Raw genomic sequence first — 12,004 nt, 5'->3', positions numbered from 1 at the left:
GACAGTTCTATCAGCTCGTCGACTCAATCTCACACCTACCTCTCCGCCAGTTTGTAAACTATCAGCAACAGTCTGTCGCGGCCTATTCCTCGACATATAAATTGTTGTTTAAAGCGATGTTTTGTGACTGGGAGCAAAACAGCTCCTGGTTAATCAATAGCACAAAATCAATTGAGCTCTCTGGGGAAATGCCACAGAGAGGCTATGGAGCATGCAAAGGTGAAGCCAAGACAAAAGTTTCAGACGGACGGGGGGAAAATGGCAGGTGGAGGAGGAGAGCAGCCGTTCAGTCGGTGAAATAAACTCTCTGTTATTGTGTTCATTACAAATTCTAAATTTAGGCAGTCGCAGCAACACACGCAATGGAGGCAAATTAAATCAACGTCTACAGAACCTTCAAACTCAAATCTCTGCCTCCCACTAAGTTGGTGTCAGCGCATCACGGATGAGATTTAATAACCGCAAGACCTTCTCAGCTGGTGATAAGTTTCCTGTAAAATGTACAAGTTGTATTCATTTATCACACAGGTAGACAGCAGGTTGCGCGGAGGTGTTTCTGGGAATCTGTGCCTTTGGAGGTCAGCGAGACATTTTACCTGACAGCAGCTGCCGCCCTGCGATGTCTGGACTTGACAATGTCTGTGGTAATGGACATCAATAATGCAGACCCTCGGCCTGGTAAAAACTCCCTGTCCCCATGACTATACTCACAGTCAAATGCAACTGTTCCCTTTCCCACTGCTCTTGGTGTCACACACACGCACACACACACACGCAAGCTTGCTTAACTGTTTATGGGGTTCTATTGTTAAAATTGCTCCAGTAAGAAGATAGATACTGCTCATGCAAGCAGGCACACACAGACACACACACACACACACACACACACTCATCCCATGCCTCTAGCTCTACCATTTTTGTTGTTGGCAATGGAGGGATACCTTATCCTGCTGTGACCCCAGCATAGCAGTACACCCACCCACATACTCTCTCGCTCACTCTCTCTCTCTCTCTCTCCATCTCCCTGTCTTTCTCACTCTACATATCTCTCCCTATGTCTCTCTCTCTCGACTGTTTCGGAGAGATTTACAAAATATTCTCTCTTTCTTTCTCTCTTGTGCTCTCTCCGCATGCCCTTCCAAGGGTCAGGTTATACTTTTCCTCTCATCTTCCTTCCATTTGCCCTTTCAGACAAACACTAGAACACCTTGCCCTATTCTCTGCTATACAGTATTATTTCTCTCTCACTCTCTCTCTCTCTCTCTTTCTCTGCCCTGAAACCATCCACTCGGCACTACGGGCTAGAGCACATGCACACCTCATTCTCCTCCTGCACTCTCACCACCCCAATGGTTTCTCTCCCTTCTGCCCTCTAACCATCTGACAATTAGTGTCTCACCGAGCTGACCTCTTATCAGCGGTATACAACTCCCTGCCTCTGATCCGTCTGCCCTTTACTTATCTTCAATAAACACATAGTTAATATGCACACGTCCAAACTCACACAGAACGCACACAGACATTTACACACTCCTTTCATCAGACTCATTCTTTTTCTTTCTCCTTCGCTTCCCTCTCTCTCTCTCTCTCTCTCTCTCTCTCTCTCTCTCTCTCTCTCATCCTCGGCTTTCTGTCCTTTGCGTCACGGAACCTGCTTCATCTTAAAGCCAGGTGCTGTGGCCGCATTGGCCTCAGCGGCGGCACAGCTCCCCCTGACCTTTCTGTGCCCCTACTAATGTTTTGTATCCTCTTTAAATATCTCCCTAACAAGTCCAGGAGCGCTCGCCTCCTTTCTCTTTCCTGCTCCCGCTGCCTACTTAATCCCATCTTAAAGAAACTGTGGCTCTTTCTTCCTCCACCCCTCCCTCCCTCCCTCCTACTGGGGCATCAGAAACATGCTAGGACAGCGGAGAGAAGAAGACTGCAGGGGTGTATGTTCCTTAGACACATTCGTTTGCTATCAGAAAGACCACAGAGCAGAATATCGAATGCTTCAGGCGAGCTGGAGCATCACAGCACGGCATCCCAAGCAATAAATCTGAGAATCTCTTCTGTGGGGAATCTGGATACTGTAGGGACCATCATAAACATTTACCACACGCACAGGATACACAAACAAATTTACACAACGCCACTTGGGTATGTAAAACCGTACCAACACGCGTGCGCATGCCGCTGCACACGCGCTCACAAGCACACACGAAATAAAACGCAATCACCACAGGCGTCTTTTCCCTAAATTGAATAAGGCTTTTGTGGAGATGTTTTCTACTTAAACAAACAGCCCCACAGTCACAAATTACAAATAAAAATGAGATCGAGTCTCTTCTCAATTCATTTCACATCACAAGGGGAATATGCAAATATACTGGGGAAAAACTAGTAGGAAAGGGGAAATTGGATTAAAGACAGCATGAGGCAAGACATTGACTATGAGACAGAGACAGAGAGGGAGACAGGGAGGGAGAGAGAGAGAGAGAGAGAGAGAGAGAGAGAGAGAGAGAGAGAGAGAGAGAGAGAGAGAGAGAGAGAGAGAGAGAGAGAGAGAGAGAGAGAGAGAGAGAGAGAGAGAGAGAGAGAGAGAGAGAGAGAGAGAGAGAGAGAGAGACTAGGGAGCGAGAGAGGGAGTAGGTTCTCTGACAAATCAGGCTGAGCCGAGGTGATTACCACAAGCTGAATGCCATCCTGCCCACAGATACGGAAAGGCGGGAGAAAGCACTCCAATATTCCCCACTCCAACTCACAAAGGATTGCACCACTTGCTCAATACTTCTCCTAACCCGTCCGATACCATTAACAGATTTCTGCTCAGGTGCAGAGAAAAGGAGTCTTCGGGAGGGACAACCAAACGCAAAATTCCACTCCAATACAAATCTAAGCTGACGTCCTCTGTGGGGCAACAAAATCCTTTACAGAAACAACTATAGAGGTCCCTCACTCCCTCTCCTCCAAAACAACACCACCTAACCAGTTTCTGTGAGTCATGAGTCATGGCCTACTTCCATTGCTTTTACCACTCTTCATATACGACTACTTTGATACACAGAGACGATGTCAAAAAAGTACCGCTGCATTGTTATCTCTGGGGCTTTTCACTGTACTGAAAATAGTTTAGAAGGGAAACATCTCTGTAACATCAGCAGGGGTTCACAAGTGGGAGGAGGGGGGGGGGGGGGGGTACTTTCATGGGGCCCCAAGCAAGAAAGGGCCATTCAGACAGATGAGGTGATACTGGACTGAATTTGATGCATCAGGGTGGGGGGGGCCAGTGTCACATCCTGTCAGGGGGTCCAGAAATGTGCACTTATACTGCCAGGATGTTGCTGTATTTATGTTTGTTTATGTGCTACAGTCAGTGTTGGGTGGAACAATACTGTTACTTTCCCAAGTTTCAATCTCAAAAAAATTATTAGTTACCAACAAAAATATAATTTATTGCTTTTGTTATCATCCGTAACCCTCAACCACTAAATCAGATTAAAGTCCAAATTATCCAAAAATGATATCCCGCACCCATACACTGATTGGTTTTCATCATAATTAGTTGACTTCCTTCCACACTGAGCTAGATTAGATAAGAAATAGTGACTCTGAGGTCATTAAATTATCCCCATTTTTTAAGGTAAAAGCAAAAGCAGTTGCCAATTTGAGGAAGGAGATGGGGGGTGTAATGGAAAATAAATTAGCTGTAACAAGTAGGTTAGTTTAACAAATCAAACAAATCACTTCTCCCAGGGAGTAATATGTAAAATAAAATTATTACTTTGGAAATGAATAGTAAGTAATGCATTACATTTTTTTGAGGGATGAGCCCAACACTGGTTACAGTCAATGGTAATTGTACACATTGAGCAGTCATATGTGTAAACTGAACAACTATGGTGGTAAATTTCAGCAGAAAATGCCAATCACAGTGATGAAAAATTACATCAGATCTGGATATCAGCAGTCTAACTTTTAACATGTAATTGGCTTTACAGTGATATGGTAGATTATTTAAAATGATATGCCTGATTGTGAGCAATAACCATCTTGGTGTATGTACATCTTTTTATGCATGGATGACAAACTGTATTTCCTGGTTAATCAGGAAGCAAAACACTGAGCACAGTGGCACATTGCTCTCAGTCCTGATGGTGCTACATTTTGTTGTGGATAGACATAACCCAGTTTGGTCTGCCACACTGTAACATTACATTTATTCAAAATGTACTCAAATACATTTGTTTTTGAGTAATACAAAGGATGCAAAGTAGGCCAAGTATTCAAATGTGCCATATCTTACAAACATGGGGGACAGAAGATTGGCTTTTGCTATGTGCATTTTCATACGGGTAAGTGTGTCTCCTGGAGTGAGGATGGACCCAATACTGAGGGCAATCCGGTACTGCTATTGCATTTCCTCCTTATCTGTAGTGTGACAGAATAATTTAATCTAAGATATCTAAGTGTCAAACTAGCCTTTTTAATCTCCATTTCAACAGCTCAAATGACAGCTCTTGTGATGGCTCTAATCAGAACATTGTACCCACAGCAAAACTTATTAACATGAGAAAGCCTCGCACCGCTGTGATTAGCGTCTCACGCCCACATTAACCAGTTAATGGACACATTCACCACACATCTGGTACGTCCACATTGTGCACTGTCAATGGGAACATTTATCTTTTTCCAAAATTGACCGTAACATATGTATGCGTATGCTTGGAGTAGCTGGAAAATACTATCCAGGAGGGATAGTGATAAACAGTTAACTATGATGCCAAACATTATATATAGGCTATATAGGATGGAATTATTATTATTAGAAGTAGTAGTAGTAGTAGTAGTAGTAGTAGCAGTAGTAGTAGTAGTAGTAGTAGTAGTAGTAGTAGCAGTAGTAGTAGTGACAGAAGTAGTAGTAGTAGTAGTAGTAGTAGTAGTATTAATGTTGTTGTTGTTGTTCAGAAGAAGAGGAGGAGCAGAAGACAGACATGCATCAGCAGTGGTACTTAAGTGTTATAATGAAAGTGACATGTTGTGTATGTATGTGAGTAATGCACTAAATATTTGTAGTAGGATTAGCGTGTAATAGATTAGAATTCAGCAAGCTCCTGTAACCTTGAGCCGCAGTAAGTAGACTATTTCCTGACTGCTCCCTGTCTGGCATGCAGCAGGTGACGGTCAGCACCATGGACAGCTCTATGCTACTGGGAGCTCACAGGAGTAAAATGGGTAGAGACAAAGCAACACGGGGTCTTATTAAATTGGTTTTTAGGCGCACGTACCTGGGAACGTCAATTTCAGTGTGCCTTAGTATGACCATGTAGTTTCACACTTGCATACACACAAACACCCACACAAACGCCCAGACGCACACACAGTAAGCCTTTCTCTCATCCTTTCTCAGTCTGTAATGTATGAGCTTGCTTCTCTTTGCATGAGACAGACCGCGTATTTATTGCAAAACCCAAGCAAACCCACATGCAACGGTAGCAGGCCAATTCTAGTGGGAGAAGATTAGGGTAAATCCCTCAAACCCAGCTAAAATGGACTCCATCACTCAAAGAGCCATGTATGCGCGGATTGGGAAAGAGACAAGGAGAAGAAAGGCCCGCCCTCACAGACTCGAGTCAGGATTCTGTCTGGAAAGCTATATTCACAGGATAAAGGACATGCCATGCCTTTGATCAGGAGAGGAGAGTTTGGCAGGTGAGAGAGGGAAAATGGAGGAAGGTATCTGAATATCTGTCAGACTAGAGAAGCTTATTTCTATTATGCATCTATAAAAAAAAGATAGAATTCCGACTATTTTTGCTCCCACTGAAAAGCCTCCACATACTTCCCCACAAGAATGTGTCCCAATCAGGCGTGCAATTACAATCTAGAACATGCTGTGCATTGTAACAGCAGCAGGCTATTCAAATGAAAACAGTGCAAGTTTCCTGCACGCTGTGTGGCACAATTACAAAGCAAATCATTTAGATTCCGTGCCACAAATGTTTCTTTGTAGGATACCAGGAATCTAACTTCAGGAGGGGCAAAGCAAAAGTTAAATGACAGATACGGAGAGTTTCTCTCTCCCTCCAAGAATCTGAGAGGTTGCCTGACTGTGGCAGCACCACTTCAAATCCCTGGGACTAGGGAGTGAATGAGAGGAGGATTAGAGAGCTAATGCTAGTAGATGAGAGAGAGAGAGAGAGGGTCGCAGTGGTTTGCCACTCTGCAAGGATTAGCACTGAAAACAACTTCACAGCCACAAACCATGTCAATCATGGCCATAATTCATCCAGTTCACAAAGACCTTGAACATATATTGAAAAGATCAACTTCTGCCTCCCACGAATGAGCGTGAATGATGTTAATCCATAATTGAAACATCTTGCCAAAGTGTTCAAATCATTGTAAATTGGAACACTCTGGAGATTATGCCACGGAACATTGTAATATTGATGCGCAGAGTTTCGGATAATATTTCAGGCGTGTGGATGGATGGATGATAATGACGCACACCTGTTGAATGAGGCTGTGCTGCAGCTACAGTGACAGCCTTGTATTGATATGATGTCAGGCCTTTTGGGTGGGGGGTGGGGGTGGGGGGCTCTAGTGATGAAGGGTGAGCTGTCCAGATGGCGGCACAGTTTTGCCACATCATGCATGCAATAGCAGCATTCCATTATAGGGCATCACCACAATGCAAATATCACCCGGTGGAGGGGAGGGGAGGGAGATAGAGGATGGGGGGGAAGGGGGGGGGGGGGGGGGGGGGGGTATATATGACCTCACTTAAGTGCGGATTAATAGTGGAATAGACTACACACCTCGTTTATCCTGAATCTTAACAGTGAGCTCCATGAAAGGCTCTGTCTCCCTATCCAAACGCCTGGCTATCGTGATATCTCCACTGTCGCGCCCCACGGTGACCGGGGAGCTCTCTGACTCCGGGTAGATCAACTCGTAGGCGGCCGACTGAAACCTGGTGGGACTCAGGCTCGTTATGACCGAGCCGATGCTGGCGTCTTCGGACACGTTGAGGGAGAGCACGGTGCCGGGCTCCAGCAGAGCCCTCGGCGACCGCCCTGCCCTCCGTGACTCCCTTAATTCAGCAGGACGCGTCGCCCACCGGTGTGGCGTAATGGTGACCACTACACCTTTACTGGTCAGAGAGGGCCATCCGTGGTCTTTGGCGTAAACATAGAATTGGACTTTAGAGGGGAGCCCCAGGATAGAGTCAACCAGCAAAACTTCGCCTGTTTTCGGGACAACATAGAAACTGCCGTTTTTGGGGATGGAAACGTATGCCAGGTCTGCGTTCTTTCCGCTGTCTGCGTCGACAGCCTCGAGCCTGTAAACCACGCTACGGAGAGCAGTGGTGTCGTCTAAAGTTATGTGAACGGTGTCTGCACTGCGAAAAGTGGGTTCGTGGTCGTTGGTGTCCAAAACGTCCACTTTTACCGACGCAACCTCGAAGACGACGGGCTCCGACACGCAGGTCTGGCAGCACAGACCAACACTCAGGAGGTATTCTGCGCGAGCCTCCCTGTCTAAAACCCGGGAAGTTTTTAGCAATATATTCCCCCGCTTGTGGTGGGCGAAGACGCGGAAATCTTCGCTGCCGTTTCCATACAGTTTCAAGTGCATCCCGGACTCTGGGCACCATTTTTGCGCGTTGATGCGCCTCACCGGAATGCTCAGTCCGTTCACTTTTGACGCCGTCGGCGAGTTCTCAAAAACATGCCCGTGGAAGAAAGGCAGTCGCTCCTCCGTCTTATATCCGAAAACCAGTGTCAGGAGGCAGCATAGCAAAACCCTCCAAATCATGTTGGTGACAAGTTATGTTCCTTCGAGTGGCTCAGGAGTTCTGACAGCAAATCATTAAAAACAACAACAACAAAAAAATCCCAAACTTAAAAAAACATTTCCCTCATACTTCTCCACGATATGATCCTTTTTCAAGTGACGCCTCTGAACTTTAACCTCTTTTCATCCTGGGGAGATCCGTCGCGTGGCTCCATTCAGCGCCGCTGCGTGCAGCCAGTCCACAGCGCTGCAGGCAGTTGTTCTGTTTTCGTACCCAGCGTTCAGCACCGGAGCACCGGACAGCGCCAAGCGCGGGGGCGTGGCGCGCGGGGGACGGTAGATCCTCGGAGAACCCCACCCTGCGTGATGGTCAGAGGGGTCCCCGCCTCAAACCCCGACCAGCTCTCCCTGAGCGACTGTTGTCCCCAGATGTGGGAGACTCTCTGCTACAACGCCGCTCTCAGCATAAAGAAATGTTGATGGAGCTGAAGTCACTCATCCTTTTTTTTTCATCCAGGGAAAGTCGAGTGAGCGCATATAATGCTCTTTTCCCAGCAACGCTCTGCTTCACATGCACGGTTACACATGTTCACATGTAAGAGCTGCCCAGTAGAATCAAAGTCTCCCATTGGCCACCGAGGGGCTCCACTGAAGCAGCTGGGGGTGGACTGCCTTGCTCAAAGGCACCTCAACTGTAGGGAGGCATTACTCATTCACTCATTCACTCTCCCCCACATCTCCCCAGCCTGACTGGGGAATTGAACCTGCAAACTTCTGGTCACAAGCCCACTTTTCTAATCGTTAGGTTACTGCAGCCATATGCAACCTATTTCCATAATCACATGGCTTTGTTTTATTTACAGCTTGCAGAAAATGCAAACAAGTCCGGAAATACAGCATTATGAAAGCATGAAAAACCAGTGAAACAGCTGACTGAAACCTAAAACTGAAAGTCCTATGATTTGGGCTGTTAAGCTGTGTAAACATCACGGTATCAGAGTGTGAGACAGCCTACGCTGCGCGGCCCTGTGTATCTGTGCTGCAGGTGTTGTATGTTCAGCAGAGTGTTCAGAATGAACATTGTCACCCCGACCGCTCTCCCTCTCCCCTCCCACTCTGCTAGCGTGCCAAGCACCATGAACACTCTTAACAACCTTATCATAGGTGGCCTACTGCTGATTCTCACAGACTGCACACTTCCGATTCCCCTCACCTCTCAGTCTGTGACAAGACAGAATGCTAAATATTACATGGACCGGAATACTTTGAGTTGTCAGAAAGATAAGGGAGTAATGCAATCTGCCGGGGTGAGAACACTGCTGCACTGTCTGTTGGGTTTGTCACTCATGTCGTATTATTTTTACTTTACTATGGAGGCACATGGATCAATGCTCAATTCATTGGGGTGTGTTGTTACGCTAGATATGTAATTCAATGCCACATTACATTCTGCTGCTCCTACATCTGCATTCAGTTTGAAAGTTCATCAAAACTCCCGCTGTCAGACATCCTTATCAATTTGAAGCCACAATCCATCACTGCAGATTCACTTTCTGCAGAAAACTGTTCTTTTGAGGAAATAACTTTGGTAACTGGCAGTGAGCTCCCAGACGATTTTGAATCAAAGCATGCAGCTGTTCATATTGGAATAGATAGCTGTAGTCTTTTATTTGTTGACACAGCACACAATATATGCCTCACTGGTGTCACTCACTGGTGTTTTTACAATCTTTGACCTAAGAAGGAAATTACATTTCAAAATATGTGAACTAAAAGAACCTTTCTCCAAATTATGGCAAGAAAACCATTTAATGGAAGATGCCTTATAAGTTCATAAGTTTATAATATGAGTTATGATGAAGGAAATGAGCCAAGAAATTTATGCTGAACAACACCGGTGTTTTCCTTTAAGGTGAAGCTAAAATAAAAACCTAAAAATAGGCCGTCTGAATCTGGGTGCCCAAGTTTACGGGCTTTTATCCAATTCTTTTTTTGTGTTGTTTTTTTCTAAAGGACCTTCTGTTCTCCTCTGCTCTACTGTACCATGTAACTTCACTTTGAACTTTCTAAGTGCTTACCGAATGCAAATCAAGACCTGTCTTTTATCATGTTGTTTCACACGGTGAAATGCACCGTGACTGCCAGTGTGAGAGATAGCGGCAAGTGCTAATTCAATCATTGGGTCGGGCCATACACTAGTGAGAGGGATAGTTGACTTGAGGGCTGCAGCACTTCTATCTGCCCGAGATGAAACGCCAACATACACCACATAAAAACAACAAAGCTGTAATGAATAATAAAAAAAAAATTGCTGAAACCTTTTCATCATCCCTATTTTCCAACAGATAACTGAGAGCTGCAGGGCATTAAGAGAAGAAGAAAAAAATCACACCCAAGGAAGTAGCCAACGAACATTAGAAAGCTTCATGCTTAATGAATAATTGACAAAATCCATTCCCTTCACTCAAATAGAAGCAGGCATGGCTTCTTAAAGGCAAAGGTTGTGGCCGTGGCAGCACTCAAAACTTTCCTACCTTTGTCTTTACATTCCTCAGAGACAGGGGATGGTGGGGTGGAGGAGGGGGATCCTCTCATGTCAAGTTATAGGTTCTGTAAGTTGTAAATTGTCCATTATTTTCCCTGGAAAAACAGAGCAAAATGGGAAATAATGGGAGGCAATGTTAAGGGGATTCTGTGGTGCTGGCATCAGTTAATAGTCCGTTTGTGCCACGGCATAAGTAGGGTGTTAAAAAATGTCTTGAAATAGGCTGTTCAGCAGAAGTCAGTGAAATAATTGGCTGAAACAGGCAGGTGTATTAAAGAATGACAGGACAATTAAAATGGATGACTAAGCATCCGGCTCTCTGGTTGCCATTCATCTGTGAACATTTATAGTGAACATTTATGGACGCCCTGCCCCACACACACACACACTCACACACTCCCCTGGAAGAGCCATTTCTGGAAACACCATGACACCAACAGCAGCAGCTCTGTAGTGCAGTTCACTGTAGCGTTCCTGACTATACGGCCCCCTCAGGACATTTTCCCTGAACAAAACCTGAAGGCAAAAAGCAGTTAGAGGAGCTGGATAAATATAAAGACATTTCCCTCATGTATTAGGTACGGCTAATTAGATTTGATCTGTGAGCCCCTTGAGGCTCCTACCACCTACTGTACTATTTAAGCCGTGCTGTAGCAACCCATCACAGTGTATTAATATGGATATTAATTATGGAGCAACGCGTGCAACCAGGTTCAGTCTTTACCTTCATCAATAATTATGCAGCGGAGTTACTACCAGGTTTTGAAAATGTCACTTATGCACAAAAAGTACCAGAAAAACCAAACTATCTAATTACCGAGTGTCACTTCAGCCTTTGTTGCTCAGAATGCCACTTCTCCTGGAAGCTGGCATTTGTTCACTGAAAGACTCACTAAGAATAATAAAATGAGAACAACATTAGCCACTTTGAAAGAATAAGCCAAAAATAATTTTATGATTAATGCATGGCCTGTTGTTCAGATAGAAACAAAAACCTGCAACTTCAGGGCCACATCTTGTCTGAGGAGAGCTTTTATAATATCTACATTCTGATTAGAGCAGCCTCAGGCTGCCTAAGTGATTAGCACACTCAGAGATGATCATTGATTTGAAGAGTATCTTGTTCTAGCCCTGAAGAATCACGACTATCTATTAGCACATTAAAAGATTTCTCACATCAACAAAAGACACAGGAGACAGTCACTGAAAAATAAAAGCAAATGAAAATGAGCACAGCTCAGTGGCTCAGCTCAATGTCTAGCCTAAATAAAAGGTGAGATGTGTGAAAGAGGCAGTGATGATGTTCTTTTTGAATTGCCTAGTTTAGAGAGAGAGAGAGAACATTACCTGATACACAATGAAACAACTACTTAATTCATGTTTTCACTGCAGGGAGAGTTAATTATTCCGCCAAGCCCCGGCCATTAGGCAGGTTTCCATTACCCGACCAGTTCATTCAAGGCTCTGAACTAATAGTATAAATTCAATAACGTGCTATTTATGAGGCTGAGAGGATTATGACAAACCCATTTGCGGAAAATGGGAAATGTATTATAGGCTTGCTGAGTTGAGCAGATGATTCATTTCTTCAGACTTGGTGGTCCTGCAGCATATGCTACATGTCTGACATACACATGCATACCTGTAGGACCCCCACCCCAACCACCCACCCCCACCCAC

General features: G+C 44.9%; 1 protein-coding gene across 1 annotated transcript in view; it reads right to left on the bottom strand.

Annotated features, from left to right (window-relative positions):
- The window catches only part of LOC139912525 (neural-cadherin), a 72,157-nt gene extending 64,357 nt beyond the window's left edge, over positions 1 to 7,800 (bottom strand). The window contains exon 1 of the mRNA XM_071900353.2: positions 6,801 to 7,800. Within this exon, the coding sequence (XP_071756454.2) occupies positions 6,801 to 7,800 (1,000 nt within the window). The remainder of the gene's footprint in view (positions 1 to 6,800) is intronic.
- Between the last annotated feature and the right edge of the window lie 4,204 nt (positions 7,801 to 12,004).

Source organism: Centroberyx gerrardi, chromosome 4 (genome assembly GCF_048128805.1).
Source record: "Centroberyx gerrardi isolate f3 chromosome 4, fCenGer3.hap1.cur.20231027, whole genome shotgun sequence".
Lineage (NCBI taxonomy): Eukaryota > Metazoa > Chordata > Actinopteri > Beryciformes > Berycidae > Centroberyx > Centroberyx gerrardi.
The sequence above is the reverse complement of the archived record's forward strand: the minus strand, read 5'-3'. Positions and strand labels throughout refer to the sequence as shown.